Below are 22,630 nucleotides of genomic sequence, written 5' to 3'. Positions count from 1 at the left end.
CAGTATACGATCGATAATTACCATTTTTCTGATATCAAAATTAAAATCCTTACCACGTTTTTTGTGTTATGACGTTCTTCTACGCAATGTCAATATTTTTGTTTATCGAAAGTATAAATTATTAATAGTTACAAATTAACTTCCGCCAGTAAATTTTTATTTTAATCCAACATAAGATGCGATTTTCTTTTTTTAAAAAGACAGCCGAGACGTCAGAGAAGAGAAGCAATGTCAGCTAAAGATAAGATATTCGTGGAATTGTAACTGGCAGTTTACGAAAATGGCTGACTTCAGCTACTGTAAAGTGTCAAGTGTTCAGAAAAGTGGTTTAAAAAAGAAAAAAAATTACAGTAACGTGTTTGCTTTCGGTCCACCAAGTTGATGTATTGATTAAGTTTATTGTGTGGGTATTAAATTTTGATTCGGAACGATTTAAGTGTAAACCAAACGGATTTAAGAATTTTTAATGCACTCACTACGCCGTACTAGCGAATTAAAAATAAAAAGGATTTATGCTCGAATAAATGCCATCTGTTATTATTTTAACTTCTACTTAGGCACATCATGTGAAAATTCTCATAAAATGCATCCATCTGGGAATTTTAAGGATTTATATAGGAGAGTAATGAGTCGAAAACTGTACATTATTCGCTTTGATTTACTGATTTAATCTCCTCGTATGTATTACATCTAGGGTAAAGGAATACAAAAAAAGATATAATAAATTTTAATCAATAAGAAAAATTTACGGAATGATTTAATTAAAATCAAAGGTTTCATAAAGTAAATTTTAGCAAACTGTTTAGAATTCTAGAGCCGATTAAGTAGTTAATCTACCAACTTCAAAAGACGAAGAATATAAAATAAATAAAGAATTAAAAGGATCAAAGTTATTATGCTTATCCGCGTGCTTAAATACGTCATAAATAATTAAGAAATTGCTTCCTAATTGTAGGGCATGACCTAATGGGAGATATGCCAAAATATAGATTATGAATAAGCTTTTTACTCTTCTAAAAATAGTGTTGAGAAAGTGCCAAAGACACAACAAATTGATGAATTAATTTGGAAAAAAGAAATACTCAGATTTGGCAACAATTTAACTTTATCAATAATAGTAATAATAATAATCCACTTGAGAATGTAATAATAATCCACTTGAGAATAGTAATAATAATCCACTTGAGAATAGTAATAATAATAATCCACTTAATAATACACCGCATGAGAACGTTGTGTATAGGCCTACATTTGAAATGTTTCAAAGTGGGCATGGGCATAAATGTAATTTTCTTACCGAAACACTGTTACGTAAGTATCTATTTTAGCTACAGGTAGCCAATAGAATGCGTTAAGTGAATCTGTATTGATCTTACTATTGTTTGGATGATGCTAATCATCAGAACATAGACTTAATTGATGATAATTAAATTTACACAATCAGTCAATTTGTGTTACCTTTAATGATTTGATAGGAATCCTTACATTCCACATTCATTTAATTAAATTCCATATTTCTTTTTTTGATGTAAAAATGTTCAATTGTAAAATACTGTAATATATTTGTTGTGTAATATATTTTCTTAAAAGTTTTTGTGTAATTGAAATACAAGTAGAGAATGTAATTAAATTTTCTTATTTTTCTTTCTTTCTTTTCATATATTATCATATTTCTTTGATTAAAATTTTGTTTCTGAACATTTAGAAAGTGAAGAAAAATGACGTTTCAACCTTGGTATAAATGTATTAATTAAAATACATATATGCACAGTTCTACTGTATTTAATTAATTACAAATTTCCTGTTGACAAATTAAATCTTTAAGAAAGAAATTTATAAAATAAAATTTTTTAAATATTAATTTTTTTTACAATAATTAATTAGTTTATAGATGAATGCTCTTTATTTATTTTCATTCTTAGTAGTTCAGATTTTATCCTGTTTGAATAAAACAGAGTTTCATTTTTATTTTATGTTGTAGCATAATAATTCCTTCTAAACAAAACATTTTTTTTAATTTCTAAATTTATATCCATCGATATTTTCCTTTTTATATAACAAAATTTAGAATAATAAATCTTACATTTTGTTTTTCTTAAATTAATATCTTAAAGTTAATTTCAAAAGAAATTTATCAAGTTTATTTTCTTTTTAACATATAAACTTTATAATAAAATAAATTAAAAATTATTTTTTTAAATACAATTAAATCAAGTATTTATTAAAAATATGTAAAAAGTTGCAAAGTAATATTAATTATTTATTTAAAAAAACAAAAAAACTTAATTAAATTTTTAAAAAACAAGATAGAATATATTTACGAGTCAAAAACTCTATATGTAAATCCTATTATTTTGAATTTAAAATACTTTAAAACAACTTATAACAGACCAACAGACGTTAAGAATAATGTAGATGCATCTTAGAAGGAAGTCAAGCGAGGAAGGAAGATGAGTTTTTCATCATTGGAGAAAAGATTTTATGACAAAAAGTAACTGACCTTTAAAGTTATTTATCATAAAATCTCTAGTGAATCCAGTTAAACGCAATACATTAACGTACACATTTTTACTATTTAAACAAAATCCCCCTTTTTTTCCTCCCTGCTAACAGCATAAAAGATTTAAATCGAATTCTATATTTCTTCTAGACCTTGAACTCGTGTTTTGTTGAATTCACTTTCATTTATTTTATATTTTTCTTAATATATCTTTGAAACAAGCATTATCTAGTATTAAATTCATGTATACATCGTTTCCTAAACATTCAAGTTTTATGTAAATTCTCACTCAATATACGAATAAGTGACGATAAAAGAATGCTATTATATATTTTTAATCCGTCTGTTATTGAAGTATTTATATTTAATATTTATATTCCAATATGCTATATTATTTCCACGTTCTTTTATAAAATCATTTTTTATAGGCCTATACAGAATTATTATGGTATACTTTATTAGGTTATTGTACTTTCATAAAATGTTGAGTTAAAGTTATATAAGAATTAAACTTTTTAAATTTAAAAAGTGGAAGAACTATCGGGCAAATCTCGATCGAATTTGATGTATATACTTGATTTTCCTGATTTTCTGGGAAAACATTTTCTTTCAAAATTTAGTCACTAGGGAGAAATTTGGCTTTACTATTCCTTTAATGCGTGTATTACGTACGTTTTTAACAAATTTCGGATGTAAAAAGAGTGGCAAAATGTTCTTAATGTACGGTGCGTGAAGTACTTAAGCGAGCATCAGCGCCGAATTTCGCCCTAACGACTCAATTTTCAGAAAAAACTTTTTCCCGAAAATCAAGACCAGTGTTTATGCCAAATTTGGTTAAAATTTACCTAATAGTTCTTTCTATAGAGAGCTCTGAATACCCGCTTTTTAATTATGATATCCCTGTAATGAACTTTCGGGGTCCTTAAAAAGTTCAGTGTATCAGGAGCCACAGACAATATAAGTCTATGTGTGAGTGAACGTGGTTCTGTATATGAAACGAATTAATATGCGTACTTCATGTGAATCCGAACCTAAAGAAATCTATATTATTATTATGTAAATATATTTTATTTTTAATACACAAGAGGATACATATTATTAACGTATAAATCATTTTTAGTGTGGGATTTTTGTGGGAGTAAATTTAATACAACTTTTCCTGAAAATTATTCGGTTTTTAATATTTGTTTTTAGTGTAAACATGGGAGTAAAACCATCAGACCTTGAACTGAGATTTGATAATTAAGTCGTACAATATTAGTTACGAGAGACTTTAATCTCTAGATCACCATATTTACTTTTATAAAACTTAATAAAAATCGATGGAAAAACTATTAAAATTCTTTTAAATTTGCATATCGATTCGATTTCATTAATAATTAATTAATCTTAATTAAGAATTAACTCTTGAACTTTTCTTGGATTTATGTATATTAGTTATTTAATTAGTATAAAAATCGATATGTATGATACTATAAAATAATAAAAATCACAGTTATTCGCCTCCAGTTAAAAATGAATTTATAAAAGTAAAAAGATATTAAAATGCCTTATTTGACAATAATTTTGATGACACAATTTAATGAAAAATTCATTTTAAATGCATTTTTCGAACAAAATTTGTTTATATTTTAGTTTTCAAACCTGATATGATTTTACTCGTTATAAATAATTAAATATAATTAAATTGAAAAAAATACTACAGAAAATGAATTTTATATGACTTTAAATATTTAAATTTATTTTAATCATAATTTAATAGAGATAATGTGAAAACTCATACTTGACTGTACACAATGAATTAACATTTTGTTTAATCAGCATTTTAAAATCTTTGTTTAAGAGAATTGAGATTTAATAATTGTTAAATTATTATTTGTGTGATCCATATGATGTAATTATAATTAATTTTGATTTTATTTTATAATTTACGTGATATTTCCTTCGTAGCATTGCTCTTATCTTGCTTTGAGAACAACTTACGACTATAAATTGTATAATGGCGGATCCAAAAAGGAAATAATCATTCCCTAGACATGATTTAATTGGATCTTTGATCGAATCGATCAAAATTAGTAATTACATTTTATGTAACAAAACAATATAATCTACTTCATAAATCTATACTGTGATATTCGCTCAATTATTTAGCTAATATAAACTAAGTAATGAGCCTATATCACAATATACATTTATGTAATCATCTACGAGTCTATATACTAGTGACTATATATAAGAACTTATATTTCATTAAATTTAATATGTAAAATTCGCACGCTGTTTAATTAAATATGAAAAAAATCCAGCAACGAGTTGTATAACATTCCCGGCAACATCTGGTGGCGCTATCTGTTATCATATTTTATTTTAAAAATTTGTTATATTTTGGACATTATTAATAATTTTTTAATAATTTGAACTGATTATTTTGCGTCATAATTAGGAGAGAAACTATCTTAAACATTTTTCAAATTCTTAATTTATGATAACATAGAGTTATTCCAAAAATTACTGTTTCCATTTCCATAAATGTGAAGGAAACGAGTTTATTTCTTTGTAATACGCTGGATGTTTCCTGCTCTCGTATGTAAATTTTGTAAACATGTTTTCTATTCTTCGTCATGCTTGTAAATACTACTTAGGATTTGTACTGTCTTTCTCAATACTGTCCCACTGTAGTAAAGCTGTTAATTCTTACTCCATGTATTTACAAATTTTCTCTACTCTCTGGTTAACATTTCTCAACAAATATCGTATTTATTTTTCATACTTTCTCATTCATTCTAGCTATTCAGTACTCTATTGGGACCTTCTCTCCTCTTTCTTATCATTTTTCTCATTCTCTCACTCTCTTTCTTTATTCAGCCTAGACTCTCGAGTAGGCTCTAATAATAATAATAATAATAATAATAATAATACGCATTTTAGGAATAAAAATAGCAGCATTTATTTAAAACCATTTTTAAGATTGAAATTTATTAAATACATATTCAATGATGAAAATGGAATCTTATATTTATAAAGGAATTTAATATATTCATTTTAAAGGATGATGATTACAGTATTATATTTTGTATTAAAAATTAAATATATTGATATCATAAATTCACGAAATACTCTGTATATCATTTCATGCGTATAGCCTATGTAAAATTATTATGAATTATTCATAATATTACCGTTCCATTATTATAAATAGAATATTTAAGTTTAAAAAATGGAAATATGTTTAATTTAGCGAATATTTTTAATAAAATATTTGAGATATTCATTAAATTTTTTGTGAAAGCTAAGACACAGTTAATAGGAAAAAATCATTCTGCTAATATGTTATCATTTATTTATTATCATAATAAACTTTATAAATTTTTTTATGTTTAGCACATTTACACGGTTTTTGAGCATATTTCTACATCCCTTTCAATTATCAAAATTTATGTCTTCTAATTATATGATCAAAAATTATCATTTTCAATTAAGTCGACTGATTTCTTATAAAAATGCACATAAATTACATTTAAAGCGACAGATCCTCGTATCGACAGAGAAAATCAGAATTAACATATTTCATATGTTAACGATGATCACTGTAATATGACATATTACATATTACAGTATATTACAGTGATCATCGCATCTACTTCGGAAATCATCTTATTAAAGATCCTAACGTTGGTGGTTGTTTTTTGACCGATCGTCATACTTTTCCTTTGTTATAGAACAGCCGGAAAAGTAATAATATATCGGGAAACATATAAAGAGTTGTATAATAAAAAATTACAATTACACGATTATATATTACTCTATTCTGCGGGCCGTTTACTATGCGTAGTTCGAAAACAATCACCGACTGGATTATACAGGCTGCAACGGCAGTTTAGAGAAACCAATTTTTTATTACAAAAAATAATTAATTAGGCCTACTCTTTACCAGAATATTGGCAGAACGGAGAAAATCTCGAGAACGTAGTTAGATAGATGACCGGCACGACTTCCTTGCTAGCAAGAAAAGTATGATGTACAGGGGCAGACAATACTAATTTGAGGTGGAGAACATATATTTTAAATTAAATAAATTAAAAATTGGATCTCGATGTCACAATAAATAATTGCTTGTTTTAGTTTGTATTATTTAATAATATGTTTAGTATCGGAAATTTAATATTTTATACAATAATTAATGCTTATCTTTAAACATTTTAGAATTGGTACACGAGTGAAAGGCTGCATTTATTTTTTCGAAAATAATGCCAGGCACTGTTGTGTAGTGTCTGCGTAGTGCAGCGGGTTGCAAATTTAATTATGATTCATTCGCTTTCGACATTTTTATTATCTAATCTATTATCTAATCCGAACTTCTGAAGTCAGTCAACGATTACAAAAGATTCTGACAGATTTCAGTAAACAGAAAACTATTATCTTTATAAAATATTTTGATGAAAAAGATATTATTAGAAAGAAATGTGTCCTTTACAAGGGCAAGTATAAAGAATAATTTTAAAATTAAAATATAAAGTGGGTCTTAGGATCTTTCCTTCTATCTTTTCGCATTCATTATTAAGTTCGGTTCCAATTATAGTAGCCTATTCCAAAAGACTCGATAATGTCGAGAATGGTAAGATGTAAACAGCTATTCAAAAGTTTTATTGATCATAAAACTTATCCAGAAGACAATATATTTACAATAATATTGAAGATATTTTTTCTTAGTTAGAAATGAATAAATGTAACCTTAGTAGAAAATATCTTCTAATTAATAGAAATCTAAATGTAACTGTAATAGAAACGAATAATTATTCGTTGTGACATAGTCACAATACCAGGCTGCAATTTTTAATCATATTTTTTAACTTATTTAATTTAAAATATATGCTCTTCACCTCAAATTAGTAGTGTCTGCTCCTGTAAATCATACTTTTCCTGTTAGCAATGCAGTCGTGTCCGTTGTCCATCTAACTCTTTTCGGAGGGAAATGTTTGAATTAAAATGACATAACGTCTAGTTTGTACGGGAACTACAAATACAGTTAATCGGGTCCTCCTGCCCCTTAGGCTTAAGTATTTGGCCTCGTCTTTCATCTAACTCCATTCTTGAAATTGAACAGATGATGGACAGATGATGACAATGGGAATTTATAGGTCTATAATTATTTCAAATTGCAGCCAAAATTTCAAATACCTTAGTGTGATTTTAATAAGGAATTTTAAAATTTTGTTATACAGATTAATTTCTAAATTCGGAAATTGAAAACAAAACCTAAATCTAATATAAATGAGATAATAATTTCTATAACCTTTGTATACAAGTTTTAAAAATCCAGCTAGGAGTTGCTTAACTTTCCCGGCAACATTTGGTTGCGCCATCTGTTATCATATTTTATTAGAAAAATTTGTTATATTTTTAACTATTATAAAACGGCAAAAAGTTTAATTTTGAGGGTAAGAATGAATTTTATAAAAATTTGTAAATGATAATAACGAGTAAATCCGATCGCCCACACGATGCCCTTCAACTCTCCATCACCTTGAGCTTTAATCACCAAAATTTAATAGCATAAATTCCCCTAACAAAAAAACTTCCCTGCAAAATTTTAGAAATCTTTGACAAAAAGCACCGGAGTTATTAAGCTTCAAAGAGAGCGTAAAAAATCGTGCCTCCTCCCAAACACCATAATAAAGAAAAAATCCGATTCTTTTTGCATTTCTTGACGTTTTAAAGTGTTCTGAGTCCAAAAATGTAAAAATCCTGGAGGGCCATTTTGTTGGCCGATCGCCATACTTTTCCTCTATTACATATAACAGCCGGGAACGTGAAAATTAATGATTGTTTAAAATTTTTTAAGCAAATGACGTTCGATTTATTAGAAATTTTACGTAAGTAAAAAGATAAAATTTCGTTGCATTACAGTTAACTTTTAAAAAAAATTGATGGAATTTTATGAAGCGTTGATTCAATCATCTAGCAACAAAGATTCTACGTAATCTTATGGTGCCAAATCCATTTTAGAAGGAAATTTTTAAATTTCTTTCTTTTCCCTCTTATTTATTTTTGTGGAGAATTTGCAATCGAATTCGTGTCTAGTGAATTTTCGGGTCATGATACGAATGATATATTGCGTATGCGACACAGATTTTTAAATTTCTAAGGCTGTAATACAGTTATAAAAATTCAAGATAAGAAAAATGAGTTTAGACAACAAAATAGGCCTAAGATATAAACAGAAAATGATACGATTAAGTAGAAAGTTTACTGTTCTAGATCTCGTTATAAAAATCGAAAAACTTTCTACAATATATTCAAGAGACAGGAGATTAACTGTTTGGCATACAAATTTCTCTTTAAATCACTTTATGAATTTACAATAAACCTAATATTTTTTAAAAATAAACTTTTCTGGTGCTTTTTGGTCATTAAGATGCTGAGTGGATGCTTATTTAGTCAGTTCTTTCTACAATGTATAAAGTTAAAGCTGAAAAATTAGCAAAAATCTTTTGTTTTTCCAATTACAACTGCACCTTCTCTACATATGAAATCTTATTTTCTTCTTAGTTTCGCTAATATACTTAATTAATTAAATTAATTATATCGATACTATCGAAATTGTTAACAGATGGCGACACAAATGAACATTAGTAGCGATTAAAAATGTATTTTATCAAATAAATTCAATGTAACAAAAATTGCTTTTAAAACATCGAGAGTAATAACATTAACTTAATTTAAATACTTGGCATCACATAGCGATGATGCAAGTGATTTAAAGTGTTACGTAAAGAGATCAATGATGAATCGTTTGATAAAGATGGTGATATGAAAACCTGTGGGACAGGAGACCCCGATTAACTATATATGAATTTCCCAAACAAACCGGAAGTTACGTCATTTTAATTTAAATATTTTCCTCCGAAAAGAGTTAGATAGATGACCGGCACGACTCCATTGTTAACGGAAAAGTATGATTTACAGGGGCAAGCCACTACTAATCTGAGGTGGAGAGCATATATTTTAAGTGAAATAAATTTAAAATATGATAAAAAAAATACTGTAGGCCCGACATTGTGACCATGCCACAATAAATAATTGCTCGTTTGGCATGTCATCTAACGAAATTACCTACGCTTATCGATATATTATTTGTGTATAAAAAATCATATTTTCTACGATTAATGAAATGAAAGTTCGTAATTAAACGATCGTATAATTATTTAATTCAAAATTAAAAAAAAAATTGTCTTAGAGAAATCGACTTTAATGTACAGTACATCACGTGTTTATCTTGTTCTTAAATTAGATACCATTTTTAACTTGCTAAATATAGTTTCCAGTCTAGTTTTCTGTGATATTTTGCCGTCGTAAGTCAAGGCCATCACCTTTTTTAGTTTTCTTAAAATTTGGCTACTGTATCTAAACGATGTCAAAATTTTATATACAACTTCACTAAAAGGAAACGTTGGTGATTGGTTACGAAATCCACAAACTATTGGATTTATAAGAATATGTAGTTGTAATTTAAAAGTTGTTTAAATATATTATACTTATTCACGTGACAATTTTTATTTCACACTATAATTGTAAAACGTGACAAAATATAATTGTAGAAAACTCCATTAAACGGCTGGAAACAACCAATATCTTTCGCAGATACAGTACAATAACTTATTTAAAAGGACCTGCAACTTTAAAAAGTTTCTTAATTTTCCCGGCAACATTTGGTGGCTCCATCTGTTATCATAGTTTATTTGAAAACTTTTTATATTTTTAACTATTATAAAATGGCAAAACGCTTAATTTTCAGGATAGGGATGGGTTTTATGAAAAATTATAAATGCTAAAAGCGAGTAAAACCGTCATTAAGTCGGACTCTACTGGAGAGATACACACTACTCCCTTTAGCTCCCCACCCCTTCGACCTTTAATCATCATAATTTAATAGCATCAATCCTCCTAATAAACAATCCTCCCTGCAAAATTTCAGAAATTTCGACAAAAAACATAGGAGTTATTAAGCTTCAAAAATGGTGAAGAAAATCGTGCCCCACACACAATCATCCATACATACAGAAAAAACCTCGCAGTTTTTTTTTTATTTCTCGACGTTTCAAGGTCTCCTAAGTTTAAAAATGTAAACATCTGGGAGGGGGATCATTTTTTGACGATCGCCACATTTTCCCTCTGTTATATATTATAGCCGGGAAAGTAAAAATGATTCAGACATAATTCGAAGTATTTGAAAAGAGTGATAATCTTCTAGACTTAAGTATCATTTTATCCCATGTTGAAGGAGGACAACAAACAAAAGAACTTTTGTGAATCGATTTTCTTTTTGCGAAATGAAGATAAACAGCTCGAAGCAAAACGAAAACTGAATATCAAACGAGAATACTTGATACGTCGAGTAAACTATTGGCAAGCTGTCAAGCTAAGTAATAACATACACGTGACTACTTCAATTTTATTTATATTCGGCTAAAAATTAGGTTGTGACATTTGTCTATTGTATTTCTGCAATTATTGGAATTATCTGGATAATTTTGTAATATGTACTACCATAAGTTTTGAATAAACGAGTCACGAGATGGATCTAGTGTTTTGTGAATTGTTTTATTCCTATAACACTAGACACTTAAAAAAATTATTAACCTAATTAAAACCAGTTGCGAGTGTATTCGTAAATCAAATGATTGCAAGATAAGTTGATATGTGACAGGTATAAAAGAATCATGACCTCAAACGAAAACGCCTAATTTCTTAGGATAAAAAAGAGACAAAGTTTAGTAAATCCTTCATTAGAAAAAGGATTTAAAGTCAATGTCTGGAAAGTAAAGATGTCAAAGAAAGTTAAACAGAAGCTTTATCACGTGGCTCGTCTAAGCGGCTTTATTGTCACGTGAACACAAATAACTATTCCGTGCTATACAAATTCTACAGTGTTAACGTCCTCAGCTTTATCTTGTGCCTCGTTCTTAATAAAACAGAGAAATAAATTACACACGCGAAGTATTATTTTTCGTTTGGATAATATGATTCACGAATCTTACTAACCGTGACGTAATCGCCAGGATTGATGAGACTGTAACACGTAACAGTTGGCACGTCATATAAATTGCACAATAGGAATAACATGTAACTACGTCACATTAAAAGTTGACAATGTCATTTAACAAGCGATTCATTTATATTGAAGAATCACAGTTTGTTTTTTAACTAATTGTCTAACATTTTAAAATGTCAGTTTTCTTTGTTTGATTTTGATGCAATTCGAGAGGCCACCTTAAAATATTTACCTTTATTCATGTATATTTTTTAAATAGAACCATAAGAAGGAAATATGCGAGTCATAAGATTCAAAAGAATAAATTTATAACCATTCTCACAATACATTGACGTCAATAAGACATTAAAAATAGCCGAAATCTCCGAAAAATGTCACTAAATCATTTGCTAAATTTTAAAATTACGATGCACTTATTTTATGGATAAACTTAAAAATTATATTATTAGAAATTTTAATAGAATATAAACAAAATTATTTTTAATATATCAAGGTTTAAGGTTCATTAACGATTACACCGGAGCGATCGCGAGCTCTCCAACTATTACACTAAAAGCTGTATTATTATTTTAGTTGGTTCTACAACAATAAGAACTACGGCAAAATAAATTAATGAGAACAATACTAAGATTCGTGATGTCACACTAGATGTCTGTAATATGGTAATGTTGCCAGCGAAAAAATCCCTCGGCTGGCAATTAGTGACACGTTGGTGGATTGCGTCGTCGCCCATAGTTAAAAATCCAGCAACGATTTGCATCACTTTCTCGTCAAAAAACTTAAAATTGTATGTAGCGCCATCTATTAAGATATTTTATTTAAACCTTTTTTTATATTATTAATTATTATAAAATAGCAAAAAAATCTTAATTATGATGGAAGAGATGAGTTTTATAAAAAGTTGTAAATGCTAATAACGACTAAAATCTTTATTAAGTCCCACTCGAGATGGGATGCAAGACCCGTCTCTATCTCCCCACCCCTCGACTTTTAATCACTAAAATTGAATATTATCGATCATCTAATAACCAAACGTTCTTGCAAAATTTCAGAAATTTTCGACACGTGAAAAGGCACGACACGAAAAAAAAGACACGAAAGTTATTAAGGTTTATAAATTTTATTCGTATAAGACAAAGCGACACATGAGCGATCTGCCGAAGGAGATGCCTCCCGAGATCTTTTTGGGAAACTGGCCCCTATTTACGAGTTACTAACGTGAAGAAACCCGAAAAATTTCACATAACCAGGTATTGATTCCATCTATAACTACCAGTGTTTGATGACTTTATCCAGTGACTTTATCTGGCGGGCTAACTTCAAAGTGAGTGAACAAAATCCTGCCCCATATGTTAGATATATGTTAGTGTTTGGGTGTGGGGACAAGATTTTGTTCACCCACTTTGAAGCTTAATAATTTATAGGTCTTTTGTGGAAAATTTCTGAAATTTTTCAGGAAGGTTTGTGTATTAGGGGTATGGATGCTGTAGTTGGGGCTCATCAACGTAGTCGGGTTTTTAGACTTTAGTCGTATAGGCGGTATCGTGGTGGATCAATCCAGACGATATGAGTTCACTTCAAAATATACATAAGGTACGTTTGCCAAATAAGGACGAAAGATGGCTTTATTCTAAAATAAAGCCATCTTTCTTCTTATAAAGAGAACGCTGACATTTCCACAAGATATTTTTATGTTTTTGAAAGCACCTACCTTTTAGCAGCTTTATCATGAACTACAGCAGTTGAAGACGATTCCGCCGTGTTTGATACAATTGAAGTGTGAACATCGGCAGAACCCGTTGTCTTAGTATTTCAAGGTAATATGATAAGTGTTCTTCATCTTTTGGTAACTTGATCATGTTATATGTCATATTAAAGTAAATGACGAGTAGAATAGCTATAGGTACTGATATTTTCCAGTTAATGTGCATTTATTTATCTGTTAGTAAAACACTGGCGGAGAATGTATTATTACAAAAAGTTTTCGAATGCTGCTAACTTTAATTTTCATATTTTTGCAAGTACCATCGTGTATGTACCAAGTATGTTATAGTATAACTTTCAGATTATTTCTTCTAATAGTGAAAAGACAAAACGCCTTAAAACATTAGGTGGACTTTATTTGCCAAATGTACCTTATTTAATTTCGAAATATTTGCGACGTATACGTTCTCCCCGAATGAAGTTCAAACAAAAAGATCCGTTGTTCACTAGAGAAAAGTTCGAACCTATGTTGCCATCTCTTTCTAAGTTATTTTCATTTCATTCAGTTGGTATGGCCGTTCTTGGCAGCTGCAATGCTACTAAGTTTTGGTAGTTAAAGACCGACGGGTGAAGAGATAGAGGGGGTCACGTGTCATATCTCGAGTGGGGACAGACTTAATGAAGATTTTAGTCGTTATTAGCATTTACAATTATTTTTAAAATAAAATTCGTCTCTACTTTCAAAATTAAGTTTTTAACCATTTTATAGTAATTAATATTGTAAAAAGTTTTTACATACCTACTGAGGTACTGTACATACCTAGGAATTCCAAATATAGAACAAATAGAACAATTTTACAATTATATTTAGCAATTTGCAATTTTATATCATAATTTATAAATAATTCTATAGCTTTAATTGGACATATAGGTTGTAATGCACAATGATGTAGAAAGACCTCTAATCTTCTGTACCCCTTGGCACCGAAGGTGTTAGTTGATAACGATTGCGTGTTATGAGCCATATCATAAAGCTAATAGCAGAAAAAAACAGTTTAAACAGGCCTATTTACCCAGATAATGATAAAAATAACCGAATACTGATTACAATAAGCAAAGTGTTTATAATGTGAACAATAATAAACTTTTATTGTTCGCGACATTTAAAATAATTTTTCATAATTATAAAAAAATATTAACTACACCAGAATTTAAAATTTTTAAAATTGTAAATAAAAGTTGAACTTACTTTCCCTTTTCTCCACGTTAAATTGATCCTATTGGTCCATTGTGGTTTGGGAAGAGGGGTGGAAACATCAGATCTTCCTTCATTTTCATTACTTTTTTTCCTTTGATTTAGGCGAGAGTTTTTTGGAAGCGATAATCTCCTAGAGATGAAGCTTCTCAATTTATCATCGTTCGGAACATTTGTCTTGCGAGCACCTCTGGGAGAAAGAAAGGATGATAAACGTTTATTGAGATTTCTAACCGGTTGAAGAAACCCTTCATTTATCCATTCGTTTTCAGTATCTTTAGGCAATGATCTTCGCTCGGTTTTCTTTTTGTTCGAGGATTCATCCTTTGCTTCGATTTCCCTTTTCCTAGTAAAGTTTCTGAACGATCTTTTGCGAATCATCTACTTGGACAGATGCAAAACTGGTTCCAATATCTTCAGTAATTTCAGCAAAGACTGCAACTACTCGAATGTTTTTTGTTAACTAAAAGAACAGAAAAGAAAATTGTAAGAAACCCATCTTTATAATTAAATAAACTTAACAGGATTATATTTTTTGTAATGCTTCTTTTTCTTATCAGCTAATAAGGAGAACTCTTTCAAGTGACGTGAAGATCTATCTCTTAAATTGTCTATAATTAAAAAAAGTTATTAAACTAAACCGGTTAACATTTTTATACATTTGAACTGAACAATAACTGTTTTTTTAAATAAAAAAGATTATAGAAAATTGTTCTAAAACTCTACAGTTTGCCAATATTATAATGTTTAACTAGACAATAAGTCTTTAATGTCAAGAATGCTGTTAGATAAATGAAATTCAAGACCAGATATAAAAAGTTTAGGGACAGGACGCCCCAATTAATTATATACGAACTTCCGATGCAAAACAGAAGTCAGTTATTTCAATTCAAAAATTTCCCTTGTAAGAAGTTAATAGATGACTGGGACGACTCTATTGCTCACAGGAAAAGTATGCTGTACTGGAGCATGCCACTACTAATTTGAGATGGAGAGCATATATACTTTAAATAAAATAAATGAAAAAATATGATTAAAAATTGCACCCCGGCGTTATGAATATGTCACAATAAATAATTGCTCGTTTACACTATTTAAAGTTAACACCGAAAGCAATTTTGAAATTTCGTATCTTTTAAAAAAATGTTATATGTATGTCAGTTTTCGTGCAATATATATATATATAAATCTTTTTTTTCCTTTCAAAATTTCAAGTTATCAACGCTATAAATTTGAATTTTCTATAATAAATTGAACAATTTGTTTTCTTCTTAACCATATTAGAAAGATAAGTTTACACACCATTTAAATATTTAAAACTTTTATTACGTAATATAACTTTTAGTAATTTACACACGCAGGAAAAGATTTTTCCATAGAATATTAATAATATATTGATACTTTCCAGATGTAATAAACATAGAAATCAAATATTCTTATATCGACGCCATTCTTCTTAGGAGATACTCCATATGGAGAACATTGAACCTGTAAGAATTGAATGACTATTTTATAAAAGAAAATAGCTTTAGATGCTGAGAAATATTCAACAATGTAACTTGTGTAAAAAAGTAATCAAGAAAAGGACAAAATTCTACAGAAACATAATAATATCAAGAAAATAAGAGCAAAATGGCGGTTTTCTGCCAATAAATTTCTTAATATAAAGTAAAATAAGTTATTTGATCGTATTTCGATATTTTTAGGAACTGTTTCAACTGTTACAATTAAAAAATTTCAGCAACGAGTTGCGTAACTTTTCCGCAAAACCTTAAAATTGTGTATGGCTCCATCTGTTACCAGATTTTATTTTCAAAACTTTTATTATTATTATTTATTATAAAATAGCAAAAGCTTAATTTTGACGGTAGAGACAAGTTTTATAAAGAATTCCGATTCCACTTCATATTTGATGCCTGACCCGTCTTTATCTCCTCACCCCTCGACTTTTAATTACCAAAATTTAATAACATCGATTCCCCTAATAAAACAAAGCTCCCTGCAAAATTTCAGAAATTTTCGACAAAAAGCACAGGAGTTATTAAGCTTTAAACAGGGTGAACAAATTCCTGCCCCTCGCACACAAACATCTATACATACAGAAAAATTCCCCGAATTTTTGCATTTCTCGACGTTTCAAGGTCCCCTTAGTCCAAGAATGCAAACTTCTTGTCATTTTCAGATCGATTTCAATACTTTCCCTCTGTTATATATAACAGCCGGGAAAGTAAAGACCATTGAAAAGGTATTAATCAGGTAATCTATATTCTTAGATTATTATACTGCATAATAATTATCTGCAGAATGCCCACCGTATACCACACATTGGTTAAGTTCAAATTGCATCCCAATAACATTTATTAATGTTATTTAATTGTGAAATAATGAGAAGATTTTGTGATAAGTTTTATCACGCACCCATAACAGTTACTATATACAGGAAAAAGTAATAAATTGTTAACAGAAATTTCCTCTACTTCCATCTGTTGATGTTTATCAATACTAACAGAGAATTTACACTTTAAATCGAAGTAAAACGAAAAATTTAAAGAAATTTAAGTAATTTTAGAGATTTTATTTGTTAAATTCAACTTTACAAATTTTTTCACTAATATAATCAATTCAATTAGTGAAATACTTCAATTAAATTATTGATATACGTTAAAAAATTGTTTAAATCACCATCTTCGATCTGTTTTTATCGATTATACATTCAAAAAAGCAGGAGAATTAATATTAACATCGTTACTAAATTCCTTATTTGAATTTAGAATTAATTAATAAATTATTGTTTAAATAATGAGTAATTGATTGAGAGTCTTTCTAATTCTATATAATTTAATTAGATAAAATAAAGGTTATTTTCAATTGATTTAGTATTTATCAACATGGAAAATAATCTTCCATTATTTTTTGACATTTTCACCAGGCAACGAATTAATTTTAGTTCAATATTCTCCTTTTATTTATTAAATTAAGCGTTTATTTATAGATCATAAATGAATAAACAAATAAATAAAGAATATTCCAGATAGGAAAGACACCTAAAATAGTTATAAAATAATTTATATTTCGGAGAATTATACACAGTAAGACCTGTGAACAACGGCCATTGACAGAAACATAAAAAACACAAAATAGCCTCCGTTGTTCGGAGGCTATTTTGTATGTCTGTAAAGAAAATCCAGCAACGAGTTGCTTAACGTTCCCAGCAACATTCGGTGGCGCTATCTATTATCATATTCTATTAAAGACACTTTTTATATTTTTAACTATTATAAAATGACAAAATAGTCGGCCTTTTAGAGGTGGTCTTTATTGGAGATTCGACTATAATAATAATTATGAGAGAGATTTGTGTTTTATTGATCATTTAATAATGGTAGAGACTAAAGATTTGTTGTCTTTCCCTAGAGTGTAGTTTGTTTCGTCAAGGTTAATCAAACACCAGAAAACCACTATAATTGGCTTATTGTTACTTTCCTATACTTAATGTAATCTGAATTCTACAGAGAAATAAAGCAAAACAGTTTATATAGAATTAAACTAATAATATAGTAAAACCTCTCTAAGCAAGACATTTGTGATTCGAGAAGAATGTGTATAATTTAAGGAAGAATTCAGGTTAAAGGAAAATTTTAATTACTGTTTAAGAATTTCCAAACTTTATATGCCCAATTATAAATAACAAAATGTGATCTATGTGTGCATGTCATATATGTATATAATATATCCTTTCGTATTAACACAGTGTTATGCGTGCACACGCGCTCTTCAGGTGTCTGCTGTATGGAGAGTTTTGAATCACCTCGGGCATTTTACGTCATAGCAAAATACTTAAGCGATTTTTGAGTTTAGATAGAAAATAACGTTATTCGATATATTATTAACTTGCTGTAGATCAATATCTACAATAGAGATAAGATAATATTACAATTTTTCAGTTATAGAAGATTGAAAAATACTATTATAAATTGTTTTCTGCAACAATCTGGAAAGGTTTATATTAAATAAGCGTATAAAATACGTTTCAAAAGATTTATATTTCTTTCCGAATTGAATTTTTATGTAATAATATGTGTTATATGTTAGAATGTTTGCTGCAACTTTTTTATATTTCTATTTGAAATTTATATGTTTTTATAATAATATCAATAGAATAACTTTGCAAATACTGTATTTTCATGCTTTAATACAATATTTATATCCATTTTTAGCATTTCCTAAAAGAAATTTAACGCCTATATAAAAAAAATCCAGCAACGAGTTGCTTGACTTTCCCGGCAACAGTCAAAACTGCGTATGTGGCGTCAACTGAGATATATTTTATTGAAAAAACAATTTTTATATTTTTTAATTATTATAAAATACAAAAAGCTTAATTTTGAAAGTGGGGGTGGGTTTTTATAAATGGATGTAAATGCTAATAACGAATAAAATCGTCATTAAGTTTCACCCCACTCGAGACCCAAGATCCCATTTAACTCCCACCCCTCGACCTTTGAAATAACGTAACTTTCGGTCTAAACTGAAAGTTACATTATTTCAATTCAAATATTTTCCCCCCAATGGAGTTAGATAGATGATGGTATAACAGGAAAAGTATGATGTACAGGGGCAAGCCACTACTAATTTGAGGTGGAGAGCGTATATTTTAAATTAAATAAATTAAAAATATGATTAAAAATTGCAGCTTGGCATTGGGACCATATCACGATAAATAATTGGTCGTTATTATTACAGATTTATAGTTTAAAACCTCGAATCTTTGTGATAATAAAATAGAGATTTAAAAAGAAATCATATACTCAATCACTTGCGATGCACATTATAAATTTTATTATAGTAGAATACCTTATTAACAGAATATATTATTCTAGAAATAGAGATAAAGATTATTTTGAAGTTTTCTAACTAAAACAGATATATCTTATCTAAAATTAATACAAGACGTGATTACTTTTATTAATAAATAAGTTTCGATAAGAACAGAAATAAATCATGGCAACAACCAGAGAAGAATTTCGATAGTTTCTTGTTATTTTTAACACAAAAATTCTTTTGTTTTCTTAAAATTTCTTTCATAATAACAGTATAACAACACAGGCTACATGTAATCTGTAAATAGAATAAATTTGTTTTATTCACTTAGAGCAGGGGTCCCCAACCTTTTTGTACCTAAGAGCACATTCTAGAATACCGGCCGGACGACGGGCACCATTTATTTTTTCAAGGTAAATTTATACTTGGACATAGTTAATAATACATACACATAATGTACAGTAAACATTTAATTCTAAAAATGTAATAAAACATACACAAGACTATTAACAATAATTTTTACAAAACAAGTAATTACTAAACAATGCATACAAAATCTACAGAGTATAAAAATTCTTTATGAAAAATATAAATCTGAAAGTAAATGTGATTTTTGGCATTGCATTTCATTGGCCATGGCTTCGTAATTAGGAGAGTATGATGATATTCCTGCTCGTAAGCAATCGTCAAGGTGTTCATCTGTAAGTCGTAATCTGTACTTTGATTTTATGATATTCAGAACGGACCGGTTTATTTCACTTCAGGTATGGGAAATTTGGTTGGAGAAGATTTGGCGGAGGGGAAAAAGAGATCGGTCGCATTTCGCTTTGTGCTTTTATCTGTGTTGGACGCCATTTCTACTTTTGAGTGGTTAATCATTAAAAACGAAAAAAACTTTTACATAGCATTTTATTGAAAACCGAAATATTTTTATTTTTATCGTGGTCGCACAGCGGCGGGCACACGTAAAACGATTGGCGGGCGCTATGGCGCCCGCGGGCATAAGGTTGGGACCACTGACTTAAGAGTATGTTTCTGAGCTTTTACGTTCTTACTATGAAACATGTAAAATAAAATATTTAGTAATAATTAGTTAACAACTTATAATTATACGAGTCATTTAAGCAAAATATAGTCAAACCTGCTTTGTGTTTGTCACTGATGAGAATATAGAAAATCCCAGCAACTATTTCGTAACTTTCCCGGCAAAAAATTTAAAATTGTGGTGACGCCATCTGTTATGATATTTTATTTAAAAACGTTTTACATTATTAATTATTATAAAATGGCAAGAAGCTTAATTTTGAAGGTACAGATGAGTTTTTTTTTTTTTTTTTTTTTTTTTTTTTTTTTAAATTGTAAATTATAATAACGAGTAAAATCGTCATTAAGTCCGACCCTACTGGAGATACACACGATTCCCTTTATCTCCTTACCTCTTCGACCTTTAATTACCAAAATTTAACAGCATCAATTCCCCTAATAAACAAACCTCCCTGCAAAATTTCAGATATTTTCGACTAAAAGCACAGGAGTTATTAATTTCTATTTATCATTTCCTTATAAGTATTTGCTTTATTAATTTATAAATGAATCCAAGCTTCGAATATAATAATACAATGTCAATTGTTATAAAATATATTTAAAACATTTACAATAATTAAATAATCTTCAATATTAACAAGAAATTTTATACGTTTATTTAACATTATATATATATATATATACTAAAACAATTAGTAAATAACTAAATCTTGACCTTTTCTGAACGTATGTTTAGAATATCAATGTTAATTAACACTAAATGTAAAATTTAAATGATATTCTAAAATTGGCTGCTATTATAAATTATGAAATTTAAATTAAATAAACAAATTATTAATGCAGCAGTTTAATTTAGTTCGTGCATAAATTAGTTGGAAAAATATTTCAAAATTGTAATACTAAAACATTTTAAAACTGTTATCAACTGTACTGTGTATAGAAATATGCATGAAGTTATTAATTTAAAATTGCATACAGTGCAACCTGTTAATGTAACCACTGAAGGGACCAGCTTAAAGTGGTCGCCTTACACAGCCTTATGCAGGTGCTCACATTAGCTGATTTTACTATATTATTTCAGAATAATAGGTAAATTTATGAATAGAGGTTAAAAAAATTCTTTTTTCTTAGTGCCACAGCAGGTCCACAATGAAAATGGCCGGATAGTGAAGGTCGGGTGCGTCACAATTCCAGCTTGCAATTTTCAATCATATTTTTAATTTATTCAATTTTTCAATTTAAAATGTATGTTTTCCATCTCAAATTAGTAGTGTCTTGCCCCTGTACATCATACTTTTTCCGATAACAACTGAGTCATTCTGGTCATCTATGTAATTCCATTTGGGGGAAAGTTTTTGAACTGAAATAACGTAGCTTTCGATGTAAACCAGTCATTCTTATATAATTAATCGGGGCCTTCTGCTCCTAAGATTTCTATGTGTGGTCTTGTATTTCATTTATCTAACACCATTCTTGAGATTAATAAACGACAGACAGACAGCTCGCACCTGAACGATAGTCTGGCCACGTGGAGTTTTTCGGATTTTCTTCGCCTGTCAAACACTAAACAGGGAAAAAGTTTACCGTAGAAAGTCCTCCCGTAAAGCAATACTTTAAGGCAGATTTCCTATATGTTGTGTTGCTTATTCCACTAATCCCAATCCAAATTCTTGGAAGTCATAAAGTATATACATCGTAAAGCAGTCTTATACTGTATATATACTGAATATATACTGTATATTCGCCTGTTAAAATGAATAAAAAGATATACTTTTACAGGTATTGTATTCTCTAACGTTTATAAATTAAAATCAAGTCAGTTTACTGATATTTTCTTTAAATTATATTTAAGAAATTATAAATAGATGACTGGCACGACTCCATTGTAACAGGAAAAATATGATGTACAGGGCAGGAGAAAGCCACTACTAATTTGAGGTGGAGAGCATATATTTTAAATTAAAAAATTATTAAAAATACGATTAAAACTTCTAGCCCGGCATTGTGACTATGTCACAAGAAATAATTGCTCGTTCTACATACAGTTGCTATAGAAGAGAATTAGAAATTGGCAAAGTTTATTTTAATTACTCTAATCTCATTTGTAATTTAAATAACAATTCATTTACCTGTTTTCATATCTTAATATATTTCTATCACTTTATATATATATTTTTATTTTCTGTTAAGAATCAGAAAAATTATTTTCGCGAAAAAATTCAATATCGCCGTCTTCGTTGATATACAGTAGACA

At 28.7% G+C, this 22,630-nt stretch overlaps 1 protein-coding gene across 2 annotated transcripts in view; it reads right to left on the bottom strand.

The window, feature by feature from the left end:
- Window positions 1–22,630, bottom strand: part of LOC136978132 (uncharacterized) — a 48,533-nt gene that overhangs the window by 24,937 nt on the left and 966 nt on the right. Inside the window, exons 1-2 of one of the 2 annotated variants that reach the window (XM_067273788.1) lie at window positions 22,506–22,607; window positions 14,506–14,974 (exon numbers count right to left, since the gene is read on the bottom strand). In XM_067273788.1, the coding sequence (XP_067129889.1) occupies window positions 14,506–14,892 (387 nt within the window). In that variant the 5' untranslated portion in view covers window positions 14,893–14,974; window positions 22,506–22,607. Of the gene's footprint in view, window positions 1–14,505; window positions 14,975–22,505; window positions 22,608–22,630 lie in introns of those variants that run through there. The other variant, XM_067273789.1, reaches the window with a different exon arrangement.

Source organism: Centruroides vittatus, unplaced genomic scaffold (assembly GCF_030686945.1).
Source record: "Centruroides vittatus isolate TY-2023 unplaced genomic scaffold, ASM3068694v2 contig_489, whole genome shotgun sequence".
Classification (NCBI taxonomy): Eukaryota; Metazoa; Arthropoda; class Arachnida; order Scorpiones; family Buthidae; genus Centruroides; species Centruroides vittatus.
Note: the sequence above shows the minus strand (reverse complement) of the source record. Positions and strands in the feature narration are given on the sequence as shown.